Source organism: Sminthopsis crassicaudata, chromosome 5, assembly GCF_048593235.1.
Source record: "Sminthopsis crassicaudata isolate SCR6 chromosome 5, ASM4859323v1, whole genome shotgun sequence".
NCBI classification, from domain to species: Eukaryota; Metazoa; Chordata; class Mammalia; order Dasyuromorphia; family Dasyuridae; genus Sminthopsis; species Sminthopsis crassicaudata.
The window spans coordinates 17,422,724-17,450,519 of record NC_133621.1 but is presented as its reverse complement, the minus strand read 5'-3'; the positions used below and the strand labels follow the sequence as shown (position 1 = coordinate 17,450,519).

The following is a 27,796-nucleotide window of genomic DNA, read 5'->3' as shown; positions in this document are numbered from 1 at the left end:
TAGGCTAGAGAGTTGTTTCTCCCCATTCATTTTATAAACAGAAAATATTAACATAGACAGAAATGTATTTGGTCAAAGTCTATCCCATTTTTTTGGATAAAATCCATTCTATATTAATATCCATTTTATTTTAATCCACAAGTAAATTTATAGTTTAATCCCATACAGATAAAATTCCAGTTAAGATATTTTGCAATGGCGTGAGCAATGACAGGTTACCATGTTTTGAGTGAGGTCCAAAACCTCCATGGAAGGAGCTCATTCTCATGGCCTACGTATGTAAATGAATCATGGCAGGATGAGACTCATATCTACATACTTTACAGCACCGTGTGGCTTTTTTAACCATATACCCATGCTCCTCAGCTCATCTTTGGAGGAAATAATTAGGGCAGCATATGTCATGACTCCACTGGATGTTAGTGGAATATATTAAGTTGTTTCTTTAAATAAGTAATTGGAAAGAAAAATTTGCTTTTCTTAGGAGTATAATCTATTTTTTAATAGAGAGAAAAGAAAAATTTAGGTGCCAAAGTAGGGATGGAAATCACAAAAACTGCATTTGATTTGGAAAAATAACATACCGTGACTCTTGTAAAGAGTTATATGATGAATAGCCAATGATTTCCTATCAATACATTTTCCTACGCTCCCAACCCCCAAAAGTTGGAGCTATCAGGTTTATGCCCACATCCTAAAAAGATTACACAAAACCCAATAAGCTTATATATTGAAACTTATATTTATGTATATATATACACACACACATATAGATGTGTGTGTATATGTACATGTATATATATATGTATTTTTTTTTAAATTCAAGATTTTGGCCATAAGGCAAACATACTTTGGAGGCCTTCAGAATACAAACTGTGGGGCGGTATTGACCCCCCAACCCATGCATATTCAAGCATCCTCCCACCTCTGAAACTGACTGCTGAGTCCCATACTGAGCTAAGGAAGTTATATGATGGGATCCTTTCCTCCTCTTTGTTTTAGACTACAAGGCAGAGAGGGAAAGTGGCAAAAGATTCCATTCCATAGTTTCGTTTAGTTTCTATAATTCTGACCACAATTGAATTGAGTTCCCTAATATGGGAATTCCCTTATGGCTTCAAGGTTGACATGGCACTTGAATTCTGAATGACATCTGGATATTAAGCTGTCAACTCACCAGAAAAGCGTGAAGTTGCAAGTTTCATCTCTCACGCGATATTTTATATACTTTTACAAAGTCACCCAATGGTGCACATTGATTTTTTTTTTTTCTTCTCTCAATGGTTACAAAGTAGTTTTGGACTAGAGAGGCAGCGTGGAAGACATCACCAAGTACTAGACCTGGAGGCAGCCTGGTGCAGTAGGAAGAACAAGGGATTTGGAGACAGAGGGCTTGTGTTCCAATTTCAATTCTGTTACTTACCACCTGTATGACCTTGGGCAAGTCACACTGCTGCTTCTAGCCTCAGTTTCCTCATTTGTAAAATGAGGCAGTTAGACTGAGGTTCCTTTTAGAAATATGACCCTTGAATCGAAGAGACCCAGATTCAGATCTGGCCTCTAATAGTTACTATCTGGGCTGGTCATTGCAAACAACTCTCTGAGACATTTTCTGGATAGTGACATGATTTTTGACATATTGTCATTTAGACTTGGGAAGTTTTCAAAGCCATTTAATATTCCTGTAATAAGTGAGCTCCCTGAGGGCAGGGATAGCATCATTTAAAAATATTTGGATAATATACTCACATACAGTAGGCGCTTAATAAATGTTGAAGTAAGATTTTTGTTTTAAAAAAACCTTTATCAGAGGTTTGTATTTATCTCCTATTCCTCCTGAAACGATCTGAGGAATTTGCATCCCATGTTTAAAAATCTGCTCTTTTGCATTTAAACTACATCGAGATATCTACATCAAGATATCAAAACACCTGCTTTAGAAGCAAGATCTCTCACTAGTAGTTAAAAGATCATAAAATCAATGAGAAAAAAAAATGTGCATGACTTCTCCCTCCCACACAGCTCTCCCTCGGCCAGATCCAGACCTGATATGTTCTTCAAACTGGCCGGTCAAGTCTGCAGATGGGAATCGTCTACCGCGAACAAAAAAGAAAATGAAGCTGGCTACAAAAATGGATTCTAAATTCAAAATAGCACAAGGCAACCAAGAGGAGGCCCAACTGCCTCCTGGGAGCAGAAGGGGCAGGGGCTGGGGGGGATCAGGCTACCCCGTAGCAAAGCCGATCACAGATATTTCATGGTGGTTAAAATGCTATTTCATTTTAATTTGGATGCTGGGAGTCAGACCTCCTGTGGTGATGAGCCAATGCAAAATGCAAACACAGGAGCCCAAGACCCCACCTGGCACCAAGAAGTTAACACGTGTCCTCCTCACAACCCTCCAAAGTTTACTGCTGACTGACGCCCATCTGTTGGTGGTCGGCTTCGGGTTCATCCTCTTCCACGTCCGCGCTGTACTCCTCAAATGCGTCATCGTCTATATCCGGGAGTCCCAGCAACTGTTTGCAAAGGGCAGAAGAAGCTTCGGTGAGTGGGACGCCCCGGACATGAGGAAGGGAGCCTGGGAAAAGGTAACTGCTTCCAATCAAACAATGGGACCCAAGAGTCATTTAAGTGGCCCTTGATAAAGCCCCTGTGTTTTTCCATTGGCGTTTCTATGTCCTGGGGGCCCAATAGTGGCCAATCCACAGGACTCCTCCGACCCTCAGTGGGGCACTTTTGTATTTGACCTCAGGTCCCTTTTTGTTCCTCCCTCCCTTCCTCCCCTAGGCAGCAAATAATCCAATATATGTTAATCTTGTGAAATTCTTCTATGTTTATATATAATATAATGCAATATGATATAATGTAATATATATAATATATAATTTGTTATATATTATAATATATAGTATAACATAAATATTATATATTTATTATGCAATATATATGTATATATATATACATATATACATTTTCACATTTATCATGCTTCACAAGAAAAATCATATCAAAAAGGAAAAAACTGAGAATGAAAAATAAAAAATAAAAGCAGGTAACATGATGTTCCCATTTTCTAATATATTTGGTATCTTGGTCTTTCTAGGGGATGGCTAGCCAGATTCTGAGGCCTACAGATTATCTAGTTTTGAAATGATAAAAAAAAAAAAAAAAAAAGATGTAGCATCACAGACAAAGCAAAAGATCAAAACGTTTAAGTGATTCCATGCAAAGTCTAAGTAATGATGGATGGCTGTTCCTAACAAGAAGGGGGCGTACTGCCTACAGTTTCACTGGAAGCGTGTTATGTAACTTCCCTGTATCTGTGCTCAATTAGCGGTAGCATCCTGACCACGTCTGCATTCAGGGTAGGTGGCCTAAACCTGCAGTTGACCAGCACGGGATAGAGGGAGGGAACTGAGAGGGAAGACAACACTGCCGTGCTTAGGGTAACCTGGGACACCAGCAGGAAGTCACTGTTCAAAAGCTGAGGGAGGGAGAGGGGAAAGAAATAAAAGAGGGATTCTATCTGCCATCTGGCAATTTCCTATTTTTAATATAATATTTTATTTTTTCCAATTACATGTAAAAAAATTTTCAACTTTTTTTTTTTAATTCTGAATTTCAAATTCTCTTCCTCTTTCCTCTACATCACTTCTCTCTGAGATGGTAAGCAATTTGATATAGGTTATACATGTATAATCATGCAAAACTTATTTCCCTATTAGTCATTTTGTGAAGTAACTCCTTTTTTAATTTATTATGCCTGCTAAGTGCTTTGCTCTATTGTTTCTAGTTACTAAAAGACTGCAAGTATCGTCAATACCCTCTAAATTTGGCACCCTGGGGAAAAGCCTCATTTACCCCACCCTAGTTACAGCTAGTTCTGACTTGTGCCTAGCACAGTGCCCAGCTTGCAGCAGAGACTTAATATTTACTGAATTGTATTAGTAAACATGGCTGCCTTCAAGGCTAGATTTGTTGTTGCTATTATTCTTCTTCTTGAACCAAAAGGAAGGCTAGTGAAATGGCAATGGAACAAAATGGAACACCCTAGGGTGTGGCTGACTCAGGTTTCTAAGTGACAAATAACCAGCAGCAAGCAGGACTTCTGAGGCTGGAGCCAGGCCACAGCCAGGCAGCTCTTCAGAGAGTCAGATTGGGCAATGACACTTTCTCAAGGCATTCTGGGGGAAATGGCGCTGTTTGTCCCTCCTCCTACAGAGGAGCCCATATGATTCCATGCCTTGTCTCAGTAGCCCCTGGGTTAATGCCGGGACAGCCCCTTCCCTAGACATCAGTGGTGTCCTGGGCATCGAGACTGACAAGGCCACAGGAGCAGTGGCAACTCTGGATGACTCCTTCAGGATTAATGGGATACAGCTATTGTCACCAAAGGGGGAAAATGTCTGTCCCTGTAACGGCTGGGAGAGGGAGGAGGAACCCACAGGATGCTAACTGATAACACTGAGGTAAACCTCTTGGGGGGACCCCCACACAAGGTCTATGAGCATCCCTATATCCTATGGTAGGATTGGAAATTCCCTCCATAGACAGCTAGGAATTAGGGGTGCTGCAGGAGGGGGCAGGTTCTCCCTTTAAGTAAAGGAAGAGGAATAAATAACAAACCTCTCATCTTTGGGTCACTCTCTGATGTGCCGGGCTCCCCAACACAGCTGAGGCAAGTCTACTGATCAGAAGGAAGCAGCTTGTGAAATAAAAGGCCTGACCCTCCCACCAAAACAAAGCCCCCCAAACGCCCTGAGATGAGGGGGATTAACTCCTGTGAGCAACATGAGCTGTCCCTGACAAAACTCAGCACAGCGGTTGTGTGCGACTGTCCCCCCCCCCCCCAAGATGAGGGGAGGCTCTGCCTTCTCTTCCTTGTGAGCTAATATTTGCCAAGTATAAGTGACAACGGATGGGTCGGCATGAATGGCTGCCACCTGCAGCACTGCTCATGTCAGGGAGATTGCAGATCACCTGGGGATTAAAGTTTACAGACTTCCAAAGGACTGGAAAGCAGCAGGTCCTGTCACTGTGACTTTAAGTGTCTTCCTTTCCTTCCAAAAACATCCCTCCTGATTCTTCTCTCCCTGACCGCCTGTCACTAATCAGCAGCCACAGTCTTGTCAATTTAGTCTCCACCACTTCTTCCACAGCCATTTCCTTTTTCCCACTTCCAAAGGGGCCTCCCTGGTTCAGACCCTCAGCGTGACTCATCTGCACCAGCTTCCCTGTGTCTCCCCTCTCTGAGCCCCCTTAGGTTCCAACCCGTCTTCACAGGCTGATCACGTGTATGCTCCGTTCCAGCCAACAGTCACCTTGCCATGTTCCATGGGATCATTCTGTCTCTCACGCCATCCTCCCTTCTTTCTTCCATCCCTCATTCTATTACCCAGCCCAACCCTGATTCTCTCTCCCAGCCCAAATCCTCTATTTTTTCTCTCATCTCCTTTCCTCCCTTCTTTCTTCCATCCCTCATTCTATCTCCCAGCCCAATATTAAAAGAGTCAGGTGTTACTGGGCTGCACTGAAGTCAGTCTCTAGCCCTGGGGCCATTCCCTCAAGGCCAGAGGCCCCTTGGGAAGCAGTGGCAGCTCACAGGCACCTGTCTAAGTCTGGCTCTGAGCCTGATCATGGGAACTTCAGCCCCTTCCCACTTCAGAGCTCAGTTTCCTCATCCCTCAATTGGTAGAATAACAACTAAACAAATCTACTTCGTACAATTCTATGAGATAAATTTCCTCAGCTGTAAAAGCAGGAGGTTTGTCCACGTTGAGGAAAGGAGGACTCTAGGAGGACAGGGATGCTCTAGAACCCTGAGGATCTTATAAGCGACTGTGACTATAAAGAACACAAAGAAATACTGCAAGGTTCACACAGAGCAAGGAAAACAGCCACAAAACAAGTTACACCCTGACTATGAGCATAATAACAATAACTCACATTTATATACTGCTGACTAGGTGCCAAGCACTCTGCTCAGTGCTACAATTTTAACGTCATTTGGTTCCCTGCAACCCTGAGAGGTAGTTGCTATTATTACGCCCATTTTACAGATGAGAAAACTAAGGCAGGTTGAGGTAAAGTGACTTGTCCAGAACCACACAAGTGTCTGAGCTTGGATATGAACTCAGGCCTTTCTGACTCTTAGTGCTCTATTCACCGTGCCCATAGCAGGACACAGATGATGTTAAGAAAATAACCAGAGGCCCAGGTACCCACATACAGGGCATGGGTCAAAATGAATAACAACAATGGCAATAGCTAGCATTTATATGACACTTTAATATAATTTTAGAACGGTGTTCTGGGTCATATTTCTAAAGTCATTATTTGTTAATTTTTAAGTTTTTAGTTTCTTTGATAAATAAAACTAACCATTCCGTAAATGGAGGCCTTTTTAGGTTTGTTTGTTTTTTTGGCTGAGACAATTGGGGTTAAGTGACTTGCCCAGGGTCACATGGCTAGGAAGGGTTAAGTGTCTGAGACCAGATTTGAACTCGGGTCCTTCTGACTTAAGGGCCGGTGTTCTAATAGACGCCTTTTTTAAAAGGTCCACATAAATGAAAGGTCCTGCACTCCCGTTTATACAGAAGTCAAGAAGTGCAGTGGAAACAACGAGGCTACTTTGTATCTACCACCTGTATATTGTATCCATGCTGCTTTCCCTCACAGAATACAAGCTCTCTGGCAGGAACTGTTCTATTGGCAGGAACTGTTCCATTTGGAGGTCTGGGTGTAAAATAGCAAGAATAGTAGCAGTAGCAGTAGTAGCAGTGGTAGTAGTAGTAGTGGTAGCAGTAATAGTAGTAATAGCAGTAGTAGCAGTAGCAATAGTAGTAGTAGTAGTAGTAGTAGTAGGCAGCAGCAGTTAGTAGTAGTAGCTGGGCACTATGTTGCTGCTTAATGATTGTTTCCCACGTTGAGCTGTGTGTTCCTGGACAAGTCATTTGTTTCTCCAGCCCCAGTTTCTGTCTTGACTAAGCATTTTCTCTACAACATTGGCCGTCAAATCATCCTGGAGCCTCTGCTTGCAGACCCCGGCCTGGGCAGCCCCTCCCCCCATCTCAGGGCTTGGTCTCAGAGCCAGAACCTAAACTTGCCCCTATCTCCCTTGCATCTCTCTCCAAGACCCAGCAGAATAACCTGATTCTCTTCCACAGGAGGAAGGTCACCAGGCTCTGCTCCCCTCCTCCCCCCCCCCCCCCTTGCTTTATCCTTTTTCTAGGCTAAATCTCTCCAGCTCCTTCAAGGCCTCTCTAGGGCTCTATTTGCCCTCCTCTCTGGCTGGGCATCAATCTACCAATGTCCTTCCAAAATGGAGGACCTTGAACTGGACCAACCCTGTAGAGAGGGAGGAAGTCCCTCTCCCCTGTTCTGGCCTCTCATGGTCTAGCCTAAGATCATTGTAGCATTTCTTAACTGAGTCACATCGAGAGTTTGTGTTCCACTAACACCTCCAGGTCTTTTTCTGTACAACTCTTTTCCAGTCACACCTGCTCTATCTTGCACTTAAACCCTTCATATTTTTTCTAACGCAATAGAAGTCGGCACATCTAATACGCTTTTTTTCTACCTTATTTAATTGAGTTCATTGTTCTAGGCTGTTGAGATCTTCTTGGATCCTTCTCTCCTAAGGGAGATCCCCTCTCTGTTTTTAAATTTTAGGATGGTAGAATCAGAGATCCGGAGCTGGAACCAAATCACCCTACGGAGCCGGTCTGACAAAGTTCCTCTGCAATACAAATGCCCAGGAGGAACCTCACCAAAGGGGCAGCCCGGGAGGGCCTGCAGACTCTGACCTGGCTTTGTACGGCAGCTCAGGGACCGACCCAGGGACAAGAAGCCTCAAAAACAGCCCTCCTGAGGGCGGCCACAGAGGACGGTGATAACGAAAAGGCTGAACAGGGAGAGGGGCTTATGGGGCATCTGAGGACTGCCTGAGGATGAAAGCTCCCGGAGAGCCCAGCTCTCAAACAGGGCCCGGCAGAGGGTGGGGGCGTCAGTCCCTGCTTGTATGCAGCTTTAAGCAGATTTCCTATACACTGTACCTATTTCAGGTCCCCTAAGTCACTCAAAAGGCCCGACTCATGTGAATGACATTTTGCAAACTGGCTTCCTGCCTCTTCCAGGATCTCCAGGCAAAAATCGAGACAAAGATATTCCTGCCCCTCATCAATCTTACTTCTCCGTCCCCTTCTCTTCCTCCACTCTCCACTTACAAGGTGCTAAGTGAACACAAAACACCCCATATCGTCAATCCTACAAAGTTCTCTCTCTCCTGTCTCTGTTTTCTATCTCTTTTTTTCTCTCTCTCTGTGTCTCTGTCTCTCTCTCTGAGTCTGTCTCTCTTTCCTGTCTCTCTTGTCTCTGTCTCTCTGTCTTTCTCTCTGTCTCTTTCCGTCTCTACTTCTCTCTGTATGTCTCTGCTTCTCTCTCTGTCTCTCTCTGTCTCTGTCTTTGTCTCTCTCTCTCTCTCTCTCACACACACACACACACACACACACACACACACACACACACACACACACGTATGTCTCTCTCCCGGAGGGTATGTGTACCCACTGAATTTGCTTTGTACAACCCTAAGGTAGTAAACCCCAGACAGGCGGCCTTTAAAGGCCTCCCCAAATGACGGTCCACACAGGGGAGAAGGCAAAGTGCCCTCCACACCGGAGAGAAGTCTCTGACTGCTTTAGGGCATGCTTCCCCCCTGCCTGGCCCCACTCCTATGGCAGCAGAGTCCGGGCCTTATGCCAGGGCTGACTTCCTTCCCCTTGGGCAGCTTCCTCATGGGATCACAGTGTGCCTTCCACTCCCACCCGGCCATGAGCAGTCAGTCACCCCAGGTGAGCCCATCACCCCCTTCCCGTCCTGTCTGCACTTCTCCAGGCTGCTCGTGTCTCGGAGGTAAAAAGAACTAGAAGAAGCCCTAGGAGGAAACAAGGAGAGCAGGAAGTGAAGTTCCTTCCCCTCCGTCAGAGCCCAGGCAGCTGGCGCTGCCCTCCGGGGCACTCCCCAGCATCAGTCTTTCCTATTTGGCTACAGCAGAGGAAGCAGGAGAGAGAGGGAGGGAGAGAAGAACTTGGGGTTTGAAAGCTTCTCTCTTCACACACACACACACACACACACACACACACACACACACACACACACACACTCATACTCACACACACAACACACCTGATGGATGAACCTCAAGTCCAGCTCAAGCATTCCTTTGAGTGCAATACACGTTTCTTTTCAGGACAGAAATGCGCAAATCCCCCAAAACTCCCAGGAGGGAACGCCCAGGGACGTGGGGCGGCAGGACAGTCACTTCCAAGTCAACGCTGATCACGGTTCTGGGATCACAAAGTCACTTTCCCTTCAGGCTCCCCTCCACCCAAAGCAGCTGTGTGAACTGACTGACTGTCCCAGAACTTGAAGGCAAAGGATATCAATGGTTTCCTGTCCTGGCATCTTGGGGGGGGGTTGCCCATGTCTCTGCTAAGTATGCATTACCACTCGATGAACGGAGTCGCATCCATTATTTAGGCCAAAAGCTCCCTGGGATCCAGGGTTGGTTCGTGCTTTCTTTCTTTCCCCCCAGGCCTTGAACAGAGGGCATGGGCCTTAAGACATGGGCCCAAAGGACCTTGAATAGAGTAAGCAGAATCGGGACAAGAGCTCCATGGCTACAACAAGAGAAAAGTCAAAGGACAGCCAAAGAAGGGCAACCATGGGAATACTGGAAGAAGTCCCCTTGGTGCCAGAGGAGAGAGGGCGTGATGTGCTTTCCTCCTATTAGCAGAGGGCTGGTGGGCTGCGGAGACAGAATGCTGCACACACTGTCAGACACAGCTATCAGTTGTTTTTGACTCACATGTTCCAATTCTGATACGTCGGGGGAGAGGGGAGAGGGCGGTACAGACGGTATTGATAGATATTGTTTAAATGAGAACACATCTAGCTGTCTATCATTTTGCTACAGCAAAAACATCTCAGAGAAAAGGAAGGAAGGAGAAGGGGGAAAGCAGGAAAGGAGGGGAGGGAGTGAGGAAAGGAATGAGAAAGGAAGAAGAGGCAGAGAAGCAGGAAAAAAATGAAGGCTAGAAAGAGCATACTTTGTAAGGACAACATTTCAGATGTTCAGCCTGAAAGCTTTACCCACTTCCATCTCTATCCATGTTTATAACACTCCTAATCCTCCAATCTGGGTCTTGTTCTTACTCTCAGAAGCTCTGAGCCCTTTAAACACATCTTCGGTGCTAACCATTTGGACATGAGGCGGGAGGGGGTTAGGAGCCAGAGAAGGGGCTCAGGGGAGCTCATCTGAGAACGTTCAGACTGCGGAACTCAAGCCCTACAGTGGGAGGCAACGCGCCAGACAAAGGACAAGTCCAAGAAGCAAGGAATCAGAGGCATTAATATGGCCACATCACAGATGGATCAGTGGAAGCTGAGGAAGATACATTAAATCTGTGTGTCTGTGCAAAGTGTCTCAGCAAAAATGGTGGCAGCGGTGGAAGGGAGAGGGAGATCGGCTCTCAGTCTGTGTGTCTGTGACATAAAACACCTCAGCAAAAATGGTGGCAGTGGTGGAAGGGAGAGGGAGATCGGCTTTCAGTCTCTGTCTGTGACATAAAACACCTCAGCAAAAATGGTGGCAATGGTGGAAGGGAGAGGGAGATCGGCTTTCAGTCTGTGTGTCTGTGACATAAAACACCTCAGCAAAAATGGTGGCAGCGGTGGAAGGGAGAGGGAGATCGGCTTTTAGTCTGTGTGTCTGTGACATAAAACACCTCAGCAAAAATGGTGGCAGTGGTGGAAGGGAGAGGGAGATCGGCTTTCAGTCTGTGTGTCTGTGACATAAAACACCTCAGCAAAAATGGTGGCAGCGGTGGAAGGGAGAGGGAGATCGGCTTTCAGTCTGTGTGTCTGTGACATAAAACACCTCAGCAAAAATGGTGGCAGCGGTGGAAGGGAGAGGGAGATCGGCTTTCAGTCTGTGTGTCTGTGGCATAAAACACCTCAGCAAAAATGGTGGCAGTGGTGGAAGGGAGAGGGAGATCGGCTTTCAGTCTCTGTCTGTGACATAAAACACCTCAGCAAAAATGGTGGCAGTGGTGGAAGGGAGAGGGAGATCGGCTTTTAGTCTGTGTGTCTGTGACATAAAACACCTCAGCAAAAATGGTGGCAGTGGTGGAAGGGAGAGGGAGATCGGCTCTCAGTCTGTGTGTCTGTGACATAAAACACCTCAGCAAAAATGGTGGCAATGGTGGAAGGGAGAGGGAGATCGGCTTTTAAAATCTTGCTGGGAAACACCTAGATTGAAAAAAAGGACGGTGTAGGGAACCAATCCTAGACCAATATTCGGGATCTTAGATCTACTGGATCCCCCAAGTATTTGGCTGGTGTGTGCTAAATCAGCCACCAAAGGATCCATTCTCCTTCCCTGTAACGGGGATTCCTGACAGCCTCATTGCTGTTTCAGAAGAGCTCTTTTTCACCCCCAATAAACTCACAGTCTCCCCCAACACCCAGAGCTCTCTTTAAGGCAGAGTCCTCCCCATCCCCTCCCCGGCTTCCAAACATGTTTATCCAAGACCCCGACTGAGCACCTACAGGTCTGAAAGACTTGAAGACTTTTTCCAACACTTCATGGAGGGTCTTCTTGCCACACGAGGAGATGTAATCCTGCGCCAGCTGCAAGAAAGGCAAGCAGTCTTCACTCTCACTCCAGACGTGCTGAGCCCCCACCGGAGGAAGGAAGGAGAAACAAACAAACAGGGACACATCGTTAGAGCCTCTGGAACCCAGCAAAAGTCAGAGTAGGCTACAGTAAGCACGGGGACGGCTATGGAAAAAAGCAAGCATTTTGCCGAGGCGATTACCCACAGATAATCCTCAAACCAATTTGAGCCAATAACTCCTGCTCTTTTCCTCCCCCAGATCTGTTGGACCAGATCTGCTACCAGGGTTTTAAGCACCTGTCTTCAGTTCCATTACACCGCCCAATCTTGTGGTCCTGGTGTCGGGAGGGATGGGCAGAGAAGTCAGGAATCTAAATGAATCAGTTCCTGGATAAGTGACCTAACTTGGCCTGTCCCCCTTCCCGTAACAGTTCTATGGAGGGAAAGGGGAAAGCGGGAAAGACTGACTTAAGTAAAAATGATTTTTATCCTCTTACTGAGTGGCAGCTTCCCAACAAAGACCTTCTCAATTTTCAATTTGCATCTTGAGCATTTTGGCACAGTTTTTGGCACAGAGTAAGCACTGAATAAATGCTTTTCCATTCCTAAGCAAAGACATTTGCCCTGGTTGGGCTTTACTTTAAAAAATGCTTGCAAGTTAGAAGAGAAGCGGGCAGGAAGAGATGTCACTTTTCCCGGCTCACACCCCAGTGCCATGCAAAGAATTCTGGGAGCCCCAATTCCCCCTAAGCCTCCACCTTACCTCGGGCTAGCCACTTGAGCTCTTTGGGCTCAGTTTCCTCATTTGAGAAGTGAGGGGTAGCATTAGATGGCCTCCACGGTCCCCTCCCAACTCTAGTTTATGCCCTATCAGGCCCTCTTTAGTGTGGAGTCCACCATTGTCTGAAAGAATAACCAGCATCACAATCCCAGAGAGGCAGCCCTGAGAGGTCACCTCTTCCAGATGTCCTCATTTGACAGAACAGGAAACTGAGGCCCAGGGAGCTACAGTGACTAGTCTAAATGAACATACAAAAGATAAAATTAGAGAAGGGATATTAATCTGGAATTAACAACAGTCTCCTCCTCCTCCTCTTCCTCCTCCACAATCTTGGAGCTTTTAAAGTTTTACAAAGAGCTCATCTCATAACCCCCCTGGGATGCTGATAGTGAAATTCTCGTCCCCATCCCCCAGCGAGGCTCAGGAGGTCAGTGGGTTTAAGCCGGCTGGCCACGGACACATGTGTCTGAGGCAAGCTCTGAAACTTGGAATTCTCCCGCCCCCGCCCCCACCCCTGCTTCCCCACCCAGAGCCTCCAGATTTCTGCTTCAGAGTCTTTCCCTCCAGTGCCGAGGAGCGAACATGTGCTAAGGCTATCAGGATTAGCGGATTCCTCAAGAACAGCCAAGTTTGTTCCATATGAAGCTCTCCCCTTCAGCACACTGGTTTTTAAGGCTGAGGCGAGCCTCCCCCTCGGTGCTCAGGCATCTAGAGGCTGCCCCCGGACCTTTCTAGATTCAGAAACCCCACTCTACTCATCTGCCCCAGGGAGGAGCACCGGCCCGTGAGACAGAGAGAGACAGAGAGAGAGAGAGAGAGAGAGAGAGAGAGAGAGAGAGAGAGAGAGAGAGAGAGAGAGAGAGAGAGAGAGAGAGGAGAGAGAGAAGAGAGAGAAGAGGGGGAAAGAAAGAAAGAGAGGGGAGACAGAGAGAAGAGAGAGAGACAGAGACAGAGAGATAGAGACAGAGAGAAGGGAGAGGGGAGGGAAAGAGGAAGAGGGAGGGAGTCTGGGCCTGGTGGAGACAAGCAGAGATCAAAAAGAAGGAAAGGGGAATGGTACCTGGGGAAAACCAGCTTCCCAAGTACTGAGGACTCTTTCCTTCTAGGAAAGAAGTGGGCTGAGCATCATGAGCCCATCATGAGTGTGCTCGGCAAGGGTTCTGGGCTTGGAGTTGGAACGGCACAGAACTTCAGAACCCCAGAGGTACAAAGAATGTCGGGAGCCATCTTCCCCAAGTGACCCACCCCCCAGAGCCACCCCAGCCCCGTCCAAGTGACCAATCATCTTTGCTGGGATATCCCCTTTGAGGGGAAACCAATCCACCATAAGGAAGTGCCCACAACATTCTGGGAAGGCTCCCATGGACAGAAAGCCTCAGTTGGCTTCCTGGCAGCCTCTGCCCCTGGACATGACAGTCCCACATTTTCTCTTTTCCAGACCAGGAAAGACTCCAGTTGAAACATTGGGGGTCCTTGGTGCCTCCCAAGGGGAGAGGTCAAGATTTTTCTTCTCATTTATAAAGGGTGCTTAGGAACTCTATACTGGGTTGGAAAGAAAACTGGGCTGGGACTCAAATGTTGGATGTACAGTCAGAAAGTCCTGGATTCAGATGCTACCCTAGCATCATTTGGATGCCTTTGGGCAAGTGATCCATCTTAGAGTCTTGTTTTCTCCATCTGCAAAATGGGGAGGATAATTCTCACTTACTCCCCCAAGCAAGGGTATGAGAAGGAAAGGGATTTCGAAACCATAACGCCTTTAGCAATGTGTCTGTGATCACAGGCCCTTATAACCCTCAGGTCATTTTCTCCTTGATGTTCACTGAAGGGCTTCTCTGGGCTGGAGCTGCTCCCTGCCACAGCCGGGCAAAGAGAGCCCAAGGCCGGGGCATTGACAAGCATTTCAGTGAATGCTGGGGAAGGAATGATGAAGGGCCTGCTGGCTGCCACTTGAATGGAGACAGAAAACGCTACAGCTGCTCAAGCATCTAAAAGACTCTGGATGACCCAGCAAAGGCGGCTATTATATATTTTTTTATTTTTTAAAAAGGCTTTTATTTTCAAAACATATGCACAGATAGCTTTCAACATTCATCCTTGTAAAACTTTGGGTTCCAAATTTTTTTCTCCCTCCCTTCCCCCACTTCCCTCCCCTGGACAACCAAGTAATCCAGTATAGGTTAAACATGTACAATTCTTCTATACGTATTTCCACAAATATCATGCTACACAAGAAAAATCAGATCAAAAGAGAAAACATGAGAAAGAAAACAAAAAGCAAGCAAACAACCACAAACAGGCTGAAAATACTATGTGGCGATCCACCCTCAGTTTCCACAGTCCTCTCTCTGGGTACATATAGTTCTCTCTACCCAAAACCACTGGGATTGCCCTGAATCACCGCACTATTGAAAAGAGCAGCGTCCATCAGAATTGCTGTAACTGTGTACAATGATGTCCTGGTTCGGCTCACTTCCCTCAGCATCAGTTCCTGTCAGTCTCTCCAGGCCTCTCTGTAATCATCCTGCTGGTTGTTTCTTACAGAATAACATTCCATAAGATTCATATAGCACAATTTACTTAGATTTTCTCCAGCTGATGGGCATCCATTCAGTTTCCAGTTCCTTCCCTCTACAAAAAGGGCTGCCACAAACATTTTGGCATATGTGGGTCCCTTTCCCTCCTTTAAGATCTCTTTGGGATATAGAGCTAGGAATGGTCCTGCTGGATCAAAAGGTATGCACAGTTTGATAACACTTTGAGCATAGTTCCAAATTGCTCTCCAGAATGGTTGGATCCGTTCACAGCTCCACCAACAATGTATGAGTGTCCCAGTTTTCCCATATCCCCTCCAACATTCATCATTATCTTTTCTTGTCATCTTAGCCAATATGAGAGGTGTGTAGGGGTAGCTCAGTTGTCTTATTTTGTATTTCTCTGATCGATAGTGACTTGGAGCACCTTCTCATATAACTAAAAATGGTTTCAATTTCATCTGAAAATTATCTCTTCATATTCTTTGACCACTTAACTGGAGAATAACTTGTATTCTTATAAATTTGAGTCAATTCTTTCTATATTTTAGAAATGAGGCCTTTATCAGAACCCTTGGATATAAATTTTTTCCCCAGTTTACTGCTTCAAAGATGGCTATTATAGCAAATACTATGTGTAATTTTGAGGCATCAAAAAGCAAAGGATTTTGGGAGATTTAAAGCAGATGCCCTGAACCTGACCCCAGAGATGTCAGGGATCTCTCTTCTTAACACTGTTTTTTTCAAAAGTTTCCCTTTATTGAAGTTGACAAACATGAAGAATTAAGCCTTCTCCCACTGGTGAGTGCCTTACAGGATAGTCTCCATTTTATGGGTTGATCCAGACCACCATGTACCAAACTTCTAATTCTCTCCATCCTTTACTCCCATGCCCTCTCCCCCTTTATGTGTCGCCTCGCCCCATTAGACTAGAAGCTGCATGAGGACAGGGAATGATTGTCTTTTTACTTGTATTTGCACTCCTAGCACTTTTAGCACAGTGCCTGGCAAACATAAGGAGCTTAAAATATGCTAGTTGTTGTTGCCTGCCTTTCATTTCCCTATATAAGGAGAAAAAGAAGACTTTGTATGAAACCATATATTTCCATAACATATGGCTTTTAAAAGTATATTTAAATTTTAACATGCCAGTTCCAAACCAGCCTGCCTCTTTTTCTTCTGTGTAGTTAAATAAAAATAATTGATTGAAGATCTTTTCTTTCTTTCCTTCATTTTTGTTCAGTATTATTATAGCTATCTCCAGGAACCGCTCTTCCCACCCCCATCTCCAAGGCCTTTCTTTCTAATAAATAAGTATAGTTGTGAAAAATAAAATCCCTGCATTGCCGGAAATATATGTCCAATTCCATTTTTTCTAGTCCAACTATTATACACAAAAGAGCAGCTAGGTATTATGGTGAATAGTATGTGGGATCTAGAGTCAGGAAGCCTTTTTTTCCCGAGTTTAAATCTGACCTCAGACATTTCCTAGCTATGTGACTCTGGGCAAGTCACCTAACCCTATTTGCCTCAGTTTCCTTATCTGTCAAAAGGGCTGAAGAAGGAAATGCAAACCACTCCAGTATCTTTGCCAGGAAAACTCCATGGAGTCACACAGAGCAGGAGACAGCTGAAAAAAAATGAACAACAATAACACAATAATGGCTAGAGAAGGGAGGACCTGGCTTTCCATCTAAGGGAAAATCCCACAATCTCACTGAGTCTTAATTTCCCCATCTAAAAATCCCACAACCTCACTGAGTCTTAATTTCCCCATCTAAAAATCCCACAACCTCACTGAGTCTTAATTTCCCCATCTAAAAATCCCACAACCTCACTGAGTCTTAATTTCCCCATCTACGAGATGGGGCTAAAAGCATTTCCCTCGCAGGGATACTGTGAAGATCAAATGAGAAAAGATATGTGCTTTGCAAACCTTTAAAATGTGCTATTAGTGTATTTTTATTAGCATCATTACTACTACCACTACTACTACTACTACTACTACTACTACTACTACTACTACTACTATCACTACCATTATTACTACCACTATCACTACTATTACTACCACTACTACCACTACTACTACTATTACTACTACCACTATCACTACTATATCATCATCAACTACTACTACTATTACCACTACCACCACTACTACTACTATTACTACTACCACTATCACTACTATATCATCATCAACAATTACTACTACTACTATTACTACTACTACCACCACTACTACTACTACTACTACCACTATCACTACTACATCAACAACAACAATTACTACTACTATTACTACCACCACCACCACTATTACTACTACTACTACTACCACTATCACTACTACATCATCATCAACAACTACTACTACTACTACTATTACTACCACCATTATTATTACCACTACTACTACTACCACTACTATCACTATTATTACTACCACCACCACCACTATTACTACTACTACTAACTACCACCACCACTACTACTACTATTACTACACCATTATTATTATTACTACTACTACCACTACTATTACTATTATTACTACATCATCATCAACAACTACTACTATTACTACCACTACTACTATTACTACCACCACTATCACTATTACTACTACCACCACCACTACTACTGCTACTACCACTATCACTACTACATCAACAACAATAAGAACTACTACTATTACTACCACACTATTACTATTGCCATTATTATTACTACATCATCAACAACAAGAACAAAACAATTACTACTACTACTATTACTACCACCACCACACTTCATCAATGAATCGACAAGCATAAATTAAGAACTCATTGTACATCAGGCTCTGTGTTAGGTGCTGGGGATAAAAAAACAAAAAACAAACAAAAAACAAAAAACAAAAAGAATTCTTGCTCTCAAGGAGCTAAAGTTCCGCCAGGAGAGGCAGCATGAATATATAAGTGTACGCAAAATGAACACTAGGGAGACAGAAGAGGGAGTTAGCAGTCGGGGATGTCTGAAAAGTTACATGTAGAGGAGCTGAAGGATCAAGGAAACAAAGTATTCTAATTGATCAAGTGAGGAGAGAGGGCGTTCCAGTCAGAAGGCCCAGAGAATATGCCTAGAGAGTTTTGTATTCACCCAGTAAAAAGAGCCAGGTGGATCCCAGAATGGAGGGAGGAAAGCCACCCAGCACAAGGCTGGAAAGGTAAGCTGAGGCAGGATGTGAAGGGCTTGACAGACCTGTTGCTGTCATTGGATCAATTTTCAGGCCTAGATCCGGGCCAATTTTCCTGGCTCATTCTGACTTTTTGCTTCACTTCTGAATCTTTAAGATTCTTAGTTGAAGAATAGCTGTTAATTTGTACCTGCAGAAGGCATTCTTCACTGGGACTTTCTTACATGGATGAACCCAGAGCTCCGGTTTTAAAAACATCTTTCTCTTTCCTTTGGGCCACTATTTTCTGCTGGCCCAAAACAGTAGTTCACTTATAGTTAAACGTTCTAATTAAAGATAACATCATATTTTTCAAAATTGGGAGTAGGGCAAGTATTCTATCTTGGGAAATCATTGCTTTTCAAGGCAAAAGAGATCTTCCTCTTTTTTTATTTTCTGAGGCAATTGGAGTTAAGTGACTTGCCCAGGGTCACACAACCAATTAGTATTAAGTGTCTGAGGCCAGATTTAAACACACGTCCTCCTGACTTCAGAGCTGGGGCTCTATCCACTGAGCCAAGAGATCTTCCTCTTTTTAAGGAATAAGGATGCTATGAGCTACAGGTGAAATGACTTAGCCAACATCACACAGATAGGAGGCTGACTGATAGCAATCCCAATTCTTTTTTATCTTCATTATTTTAATTTTAAAAACATTTAGTAGTATTTTACTTTTTTCCAAATACACATAAAGATAGTTTTCATTTTTCTAAGGCTTTGTGTTTCAAGTTTTTCTTAGTCCCCCCTCCCCAAGTGATCTGATATAGAAAAATCTTTTAAGCATATTTCCATATTGGACATGTTGTATAAGAAAAACCAGACCAAAACAGAAAAAAAATGAGAAAGAAAAAAAAGTGCAAATAATATGCTTTGATCCATATTCAGTTTCCATAGTTTTCTTTCTGGATGGGCAAATTCTAAGTTCTAAGCTCCCAAGAGAAGCTAAGAATAACCCCTTTATTTCAAAGATAAGGAAACTGAGGTCAGGAGGGAAGGGTCTTGCCTCAGCTCACACAAGGAAGGGGCTGGAACCTAAACCTTACATGAATCCCCTTTTCACTGATGAGGAAACCAGGAAGTGACTAATCCAAGGTCACACAAATAGGGAGTGGGAAGAGCTTCTTGATTCCTAACTCAGGTTTCTTCTCACTGAATCATCCCTCTCCAGCACTGTTTCATTTGGCACAGTGGATAAGAGTACTGGACTTGGAATCAGGAAAACTTCTACATGAGTCAAATCTGGCCTCAGACACTTCCTGGCTGTGTGACCCTGGCCAAGTCACTTAATCCTGTTGGACTCAGTTTCCTCATCTGTCAAATGAGCTAGAGAAGAAAATGGCAAACTACCCCAGTATTTTTGCCAAGAAAACCCCAAACGGGGTCATGAAGAGCCAGACATGACTAAAATAACTGAGCAACAACAAGAAATGGCCTCAGTGTGGCCCATTTTGAACTCTATTCCAATGAGCCCACCCTGCCCAAGTGCGTAGCAGCTGGCGATCTCCTGACGCCCCAGTCTTGTCCAATGAGACACTGCTAAGGATGAAACTCTTGTTCTTGGGATGGGGGTGGACACACGACTTCCCCTGGAGCTCATGAAATGATCAGCTGATGTCACAGAACCCACTCCCATCTGGAGAACTCCCTCCCACCGGGACAAACATGGGAATCGCACGGGGCAGAAACCCCGGGAAAACAACAGTATCCACCACACAGTTTGGGCAGTGTGGGTAGGCCGCCACATGGATTTCTGGGTGCCATGGGGAATTCCATTGTTTTCTCTCCCCCCATAGGCCCAGTCAAGGGATCCTAGGCTCATCAAGCAATCAACCAACATTTATTAAGCACCTACTGTGTGCCAGGCACTGTGCCAGGTGATGGGGATTCAAAGACAAAAATGAGAGAGCTAACTTTGGAGCCGACTGGTCTGATCTCCTCATAGGAGGAAGGGGAACGGGAGGAAAATAACATGTTCATGATAAAAGGTAAGTGACGGAGCTGAGATTCTGGCCCCAAGCCCTCAGACTCTCAATCTAGGGTTCCTCCACTGATATGGGCACTTTCCTTAACTGAGAGCTGAAAGGGACTTTAGAGATACTTTCTACGCCATGCCAAACCCAGAAGCATTTATTAAGCACCTTCTTTTGCATCCATATAATATGCCCTTTCCTTAGCTTAGAGCTGAAAGAGACTCTGAGATACTTTCTATGCCACACCAAGCCCAGAAACATTTATTAAGCACCTTCTGTTGTATTCATTTACCATGCCCTTTCCTTTCCTTGACTTAGAGCTGAAAGTGACTTTAGAGATGCCTTCTATGCCATATCAACACAGAAGCATTTATTAAGCTCCTTCTAGTGCAAAAGATAGAGAACTGTTAGGTGGCAGAATGCACAGAAGCACTGGGCTTACAAGCTGGAAGACCCATCTGCCTGAATTCAAATGTGGCCTCAGACACTCCCTAGCTGTGTCGGCAAGTGCTTTCAGCCTGTTTGCCTCAGTTTCCTCATTTGTAAAATGAGAAAGAAATGGCAAAGCCCTCCAATATCTCTGCCAAGAAAGCCCCAAATGGGGTCTCAGAGAGCAAAAGAGCAAGAAAAAGTTGCATGGAACACAGTGGGGATTAATAAGCATTTGTTATATGCCAACTAGATGCCACATATTCCACAAGGTAAGGAAACAGGCCAAGAAGTAAAATGATGTAGGAAATGAATGTAGAGCTTTTGACTCTCCATTCAAATGTTCTTTCAGTGGCTCCTGTGGCCACACAGTCTGCCTAAGCATCCTGAAATGCCAGATCCCAAATTTGTTTGTTTATTTTTATTCAAGTTACTTTTCGGTTCCCAATCCCCACCTCCAGGATCACTTTCTAGAGCTGGAAAGGCCCCACCTGCCCTCACTTGGCTGATACTTAGAGAGGTTCAGATACTAGCCTGAAGGACATACAGGTGTAGTGAGAGGGAGGCAGGATTTGAACCCAGCTCCTTGGACAGTGACCATTTCCTCCTCTGGTTGCCAGGGATTCTTAACCTTTCTGTTATGGATGTCTCTGCCAGGCTGGTGAGACACGGGGGCCCTTATGTGTATCAAATGAAATCCAGGTATCCTGACATGTAGCCATCAAAATAAAACAAGCATTTTTGGAGTTGTAACAGGATTGGAACAAATTTAGTAGAACAAGATTTATAGGTCTAACATTCTCTGTAATAATATAATATTACCCCATAAATTATTACCCCCAAATCAATAAATCTCTCCCTCTCCTCTCTCCCTTCCCCCTCTTTCCCCTCTCTTAACTGCTCCGTGTCTCTCATCTTTACACTCTGTTTCTCTCTTTTGGTCTCTCTGTGTCTCTCTGTTTCTGTCTCTGCCTTTTTTTCTCTGTCTCTGTCTCTACACAACACACACACACACACACACACACACACACACACACACACACACACACACACACACTTTCAGTCATTGAAGCCCCCTCTTCCCTCCCCTCATTCATCATCTCATGATGTCTGCAGAGTCAAGGCTAGCGGCACTAGGTGATTATGGAAGTTCAGTGTTAGTGGGATTGGGGCCAGGCCCTTCCCGTCCCTTGCCCGCCTCTGTGAGTCATGCTCTCTATTTACTGGGCCCTCCTACCTTTCCCATGGTGCAGAGGGAAGGGTTACTGGGTCTTTTCCACCCTTGGGGTAGAATTTTTGGTGCAGGCTAATAACTATGGATGTAAGGGGCAGAGGTTCTGTGTTCTGGGATCAGATCCAACTTGTGAGGAGGGTGAAGGAGAAATCATCACTTCCACCCTGTAAGGGACTGACCACAGAGACCCCAAAACTGAGAGATGGAACCCAGATTGTATCTGCTCCTCTCCCACTAATAACCCACCTAATTAGCCACAAAGCGTAAGGGCTTCTTGCCACAGATTTGTCTCGAGATCACAGAAGAGGGCCGGCACATAAGAAGTGCTTAATAGATAGATAACCGCTGCAGTTAGAAGGGTCTTTAGAGGTCCCACCTGCTCATCTAACCCATGAATAAACGATGGCCCCTGTGCCAGTTAATGCAACAATTCTGTATGCCCGATTGAAGACTGGATAGTTTAATTCAAGTCTGGGGAATAGGAAACTTTGAGGTCCCCCCTCCAGAGGCTGAATTCAAGGTACAGCACCATCATTTGCCATCAACCCACATCACTGAGGGCATCCCAGAACTGTGGCAAAGCTGGGCTTGAGGACATCCTGGGAGAGGTGTCCCGGGCCTGCTCCGCTCACAGAGACTGAGACAAGTGTTTCGGCAATCATCAATCTAGGTGCATTTTTGCCCTTCCCCACATAACTCCTGATGTGCCCTCGGGGATAAATAAAACATATTTACTAATTTTTTTTCCTTTTCCTAACTTATTAGCAATAGGACATATAGCCAGATCCTCAAGGTTACACTTTATTCGAGCAGGTTACCTGTACTCTCCACCACTGACCTAAAGAGGAGCCAATTGCCATGGATCACATTCAAATGATCTCATCAATTCAAGGGTATTTCCTCTGCCCCTCGCTCCTGCCATGTGACCAGCCAGCCTCTCTCTGACTCTGGGAATATCCTAACAGCCTCGGCTCCCTCTGTTCCCAGCACTTTCCCTTAACATCCCTCCATTTTTCCTTAAATAGAATGTGAATGGTCTGTAGCACTCTCCTCCGTATCTCAGTGTTCCTTAAGGGGGAAGTGTAACAACATGGCAGTTCTTACACGTTCTGGGATGGCTGTGGAGGAAGGGTCCTGTGGGTGAGCAAGACATAGCCGAACCCCTCTCCTTCTGGGCTGTGAAAGCCCCAGGCCAGAGCTTGAGGCTCGAGGGAAGTCAAATGGTGCTCTGAGGTTCAAGGAGTCACTTCTACTGGTGACTCACACACACACACAGTTGCCCACCCCCTTTTCTTCCATACTATTAAAGTCCCAGTAGTGCTCTGAACTTAAAAGAATCATTTCTACTGCTCTCTGTCTCTCTCTCTCCCTCTCTCTGTCTCTCACACACGTTCTCTCTTCTCTCTCTCTGTCTCTCACACACGTTCTCTCTTCTCTCTCTCTCTCTGTCTCTCACACACACACGCTCTCTCTTCTCTCTCCCTCTGTCTCTGTCTCTCACACACACGCTCTCTCCTCTCTCTCTCTCTCTCACACTCTCTCTCTCTCTCTCTCTCTCTCTCTCTCTCTCTCTCTCTCTCTCTCTCTCTCTCTCTCTCTCTCTCTCTCTCATACACACACACACACAGCTGCCCATCTTGTATGTAGGGTATTGCCAACAACATACTCCTGGAGCCTAACAAAACCTCAGGAGCTGAGACTTGGCAGAAAAGGGAAACTGGCTGGCACATCAGTGCCTACTAGCCATTCTCCTGCTGGTTCTGATAGTACTCCCCTTCCAGAACCAGTATGACGTCTCCAGAGGGGAAGATGGGCCGGCACTGTCACGGACCTCTGCCCTGACTAGGTGGCCAGAGCTGAAGGCCTGAAGAGTCCCCACACTAGTGGGGACACATGATGAGAAGAAGCCAGGAGGACCTGTGTTCATTCTCTCATTCAGTGTCAAGGGCTCTGAGAGGACCATTTTCATACATGAATGAGAATCCCTCCCACAGGCCCCTTTACAAGCCGGTCTCCATCCAGATCACGCCTTCCACTTCCACCCAGGCAGTCCATTCCATTGAATCGATCTTTTAGAGATGACATTGGTATCACTCACCTCCTACAGAGCAAAGTCCTTTCCTAAAACGTGTCCAGAATTGAACCCGGTACTCCAGGTGTTGGCCGGACCAGGGCAAGATAGAGTAGATCCCTCACCTGCCCAGAGATCCTCACCTTCCCAAACTCAAACCTGGCCTTGGGCACTTCCTAGCTGTGTGACCCTGAGCAAATCTCTTAACCTTGTGGGCCCCAGTTTCTTCATCTATAAAATGAGCTAGAGGAGGAAATGGCCAAGCACTCACTCCCTTATCTTTGCCAAGAATATCCCAAATGGAGAAGCCAGAGAATTGGGCATGATGGAAAAATGCCTGCAAAACAACAAATGGATGGGCAGATAGAAAGAGCATTTATTAAGTGCTTACTGTATGCAGGACAGGCCACAGCAAAGAGCAGAGAAGATAAACACAAAACAGACTAGTCCCTGCCTTCAACGAGCTTCCATTTCACTGTCCCATCAATTCTAGATATTCCAAGAGAGGGTTAAATTAATTTCATTTTTCTGCTGTTAATTAACAGATATCATTGAAACAAGATGGATAGAGCAGTGGATACAGCACTAGCCCTGAAGTCAGGAGCACCTGAGTTCAAATTTGACCTCAGACACTTAATACTTCCTGGAGTCGCTTAACTCCAATTGCCTCAAACAAGGAAGGAAGGAAAGAAAGAAGGAAAGGAAAGAAGGGAAGGGGAAAGGGGAAGGAGGAAGAGAAGGGAAGGGAAAGAAAGAAAAACTTTATCTTCATCTTTTCAATGTAACATCTTAGCACTTTGTAACAGAAGAGTTACAAGTTAGTAAGTTGCAAGAAAATCCAATAAAGAAAAGAGTGATTTTTTTTTTTTTTTGGTTGACTGCAACTGGCAGAAGCAACTTAGAGAACATACCTAGCAAATAACCTTTCCCACTTTCATTACTTGAGTCATTTAATTGTCGGGACATTAAAAAAAAAGTTTTCCAGTTTAATATATGAAGTGACTTGCAAACTTGCCAAATGTTTATAAATTCTGGTAATTTAGTCTGTTCATTAAAAGATGCCTATTAGAAAGAAAACTTGCTGAGTGCTTCAACATGCAGCAATATACCATATTCACAGTAGTAACAATTACATAGAACTTTAAGGTTGCTGGAGTGCTTTACAAATATCCAATTTTATTCTCAAAACAACACTGAGAGGCAGCTTTCATGACTATCCTCATGTTATAGATGAGGAAACTGAGGCAGAGATGAAGTGATTTGCCCAGGGTCGCACAGCCAGTAAATGTCCGAGGCTGGCTTTGAACTCAGTCTTAGGCAATAGGAAGAGAAGGCAACAGCACAAAGTGGGTGTAAGGCTGCAGTTCCCTCAGTGGGGACCCCTTTTAGAGGTTTTCTCGGCAGAGATATTTGGTCGGCCATTTTCTTCTCGGGCTCAGTTTACAGACAAGGAAACTGAGGCAGACGAGGCTGAGTGACTTGCCCAGGTTCACACAGCTAGTGATGTCTGAAGTCATATTTGAATCGGGAAGATGAGTCTTCCTGACTCCAGGCACAGCTGCCCTAGGTTTAAGGTACCGTGATAGGAAACCCAAGAGCAATCCCTGCTCATTAAGGCTTACTCTAATGGGACTGGGAATGGAATCCGGAGACACTTTGGTGATACAAGGAAAGGCCTAGTAAGTGCATCGGGAACGTTCAGGAAAAGTATGGGGAGAAATAAATGTTAGCAGGAGTCAAGGAAGGCTTCCTGGAGGAGGTGTTGTCTGAGGTGGGTCTGGGGAAAGGGAAAGGGCGAGAGAAGTTCAGTCTGGGTGAACTTGGGGGTGTCTGAGGTCAGAGGTGGGGATGGGGAGAGGGAACTAGAGGGTCTGAATCGCAGATTAACGAGGGAGGCCAAGGCTGGGCTGAACCTAAACTTGGGCTCCTCTGCCCCTGCAGCCTTCCCTCGGAAGGGAGGAGCACTGCTCGCCCCGAGTCCTGTCGAGCTAAGCTTCCATGGCCACACAGTGGCCCAGCAGCTTCCATTTTATGTGGGGGTGGGGTGGGGAGGAGAGAGGGATTAGGCTCTCTGTGCTCAGGAGTCATGGAGTGATTGGGCTCCTCTCATAGTCCCCACTGGGCTAGCTCAGGCACCCTGGGGCAGACCCCCCCCCCGTAGACCCCCTCCAAACTGATCCTCCCACCCCTTCCCCCCCCATCCCGAGTGGAGGGAGGGAAGAAGGGCTTCCTTCTTCCGAGTGGGGGACTCCTGCAGCTCCAAGCCCCGTCCATCTGAACTCGGGGGAGGGAGGGCAAGATCTCCCCGGACTCCTCCCCAGTAAGGGAGGGGCAAAGGAGTGGGTTCCGGGCCCCGGTGACTGGAGCCTGCCCAAGGGTTCCGCGGCTCGAGAGCACGTTTCCAATTCCCCTCTCCGCCCCCCAACGACTGTGGCCGAAAAGCTGCGGACCCCACCCTCCTGGGCAGTTAGCCGTGCACACACCCGCTCGGCGCGCACGCACTCACCCCAACACACCCGATCCGCTAGCAGCTCATAGCAACGCGGAAGCTGGGCGGGTGCTCTAGTCCGGGCGCGCCCAAGCCTCCTGCGCGCTGGTGCGGGGGGCGAGCGGGTGTGAGCGCGATTTTTAGGGTCTGGGCGCAGATTCCGCAGAAGGTCCGGGAGCCCTGGCGCGGCCCCGGGAGCCTCGGCTTCGTGCCCATTTCCAGGAGCAGGGAATCACCATGGCGGGGTTGGGGGGTATCCGGGTTTGGGAAAGCCAAGGAGTTGTGCAGTGCGCGACAGGGAGGGGACGGAAGGGGAGCCTCCGGCCAGCCGGAGCGCCATCCACACAGGGGGCGGGGAGTGCCGGAGGCTGCAAGCCCCGGACCCGGCACCCGCCCCGCGGGGCCTCGGGACAGAGCCGGCCCCGCGGGAGAGCCCCGGCTGGCTCTCCGGGGTCCCTGCGCAACTCCCCGGAATCGGGGCAGGGCGGCGCGGGATCCTCCCAAGTGCGCTCAGGCCGCGGGGTCCGCCCCCGGGAAGTCCGCAGCCCACCCCGCGGGAGGCCTCCCCCAGCGGCCAAGCCCAGAAAGGCCAGCCCGGCCCCGACCCTCCCCCCGAGCCCGTCCGGGCGGCCGAGACGCGGGGAAAGGGGAAGTCCCCTTCACCAGCCCGCTCCACACACACACCTCCTGTCAGCCCGGCGAACCCCTCCCCCTGCAGCCGGGGGGGCCGCCCTCCCCGGACACTTACAAAATTGTCCCCGCAGCCGTTGTCCGGACACAGCACGTAGAAGGAGACCCCCGGGTCGGCGTAGAAGTCCATCCTCCTCTCCGTCTCCTCCGTGGCGATGAGGTCGAAGGGCGTGTTGGAGCACCATTTGTCCGCAACGTCAGCCAGCTGCTGGAAATCCATCCCGTCGGGGGCCCCCGCCTCGCCGCCCTCTCCACCGCCCTCCGGCTCGCGCCTCCTCTGTCCGGGGCTCCGGGCTCTAGCTCTCCGGCCCTCCCGGCGCTGCTCTCGGCCTCTCCCCTCCCCGAGCGCCGCGCTCGGCTCGGCTCCGCTCAGCCCGGGCTTCCTCGGCTCTCCGCGCTCCCAGGACGTCGGCGCTCGCGCCCGGGGCTCCGCGCGGCCAGGGGCTCTCGCGGACTTGCTCTGACGCCCGGCGCTCCCGCTCCGGCTCCCAGGAGAACTCTTGCGGGGACTGTTTACATGTTGTGGGTCCAAAGCAGGCGGCGGGCGGGCGGCGGCGGGCTCTGCCCCTCCTCCTCCTCCTCCTCCTCCCTCTCCTCCTCCTTTTCCTCCCTCCCGCTCCACGGACAGTTGGGCTCGGCGGGCAGCGTGGCCAGCGGCTGGCTGGAGTCGGGGGGCGGGGGCGGACGCTGCACTAGCTTCT

General features: G+C 46.8%; 1 protein-coding gene across 1 annotated transcript; it reads right to left on the bottom strand.

Annotated features, from left to right (window-relative positions):
* Nucleotides 1-27,796, bottom strand: MTURN (maturin, neural progenitor differentiation regulator homolog). The gene is made up of 3 exons (XM_074266730.1): nucleotides 27,154-27,796; nucleotides 11,614-11,736; nucleotides 1-2,519 (listed from the first exon to the last, which is right to left on the bottom strand). The coding sequence occupies exons 1-3, from the start codon at nucleotides 27,313-27,315 to the stop codon at nucleotides 2,409-2,411; spliced, it is 396 nt and encodes a 131-aa protein (XP_074122831.1). The 5' UTR covers nucleotides 27,316-27,796; the 3' UTR covers nucleotides 1-2,408.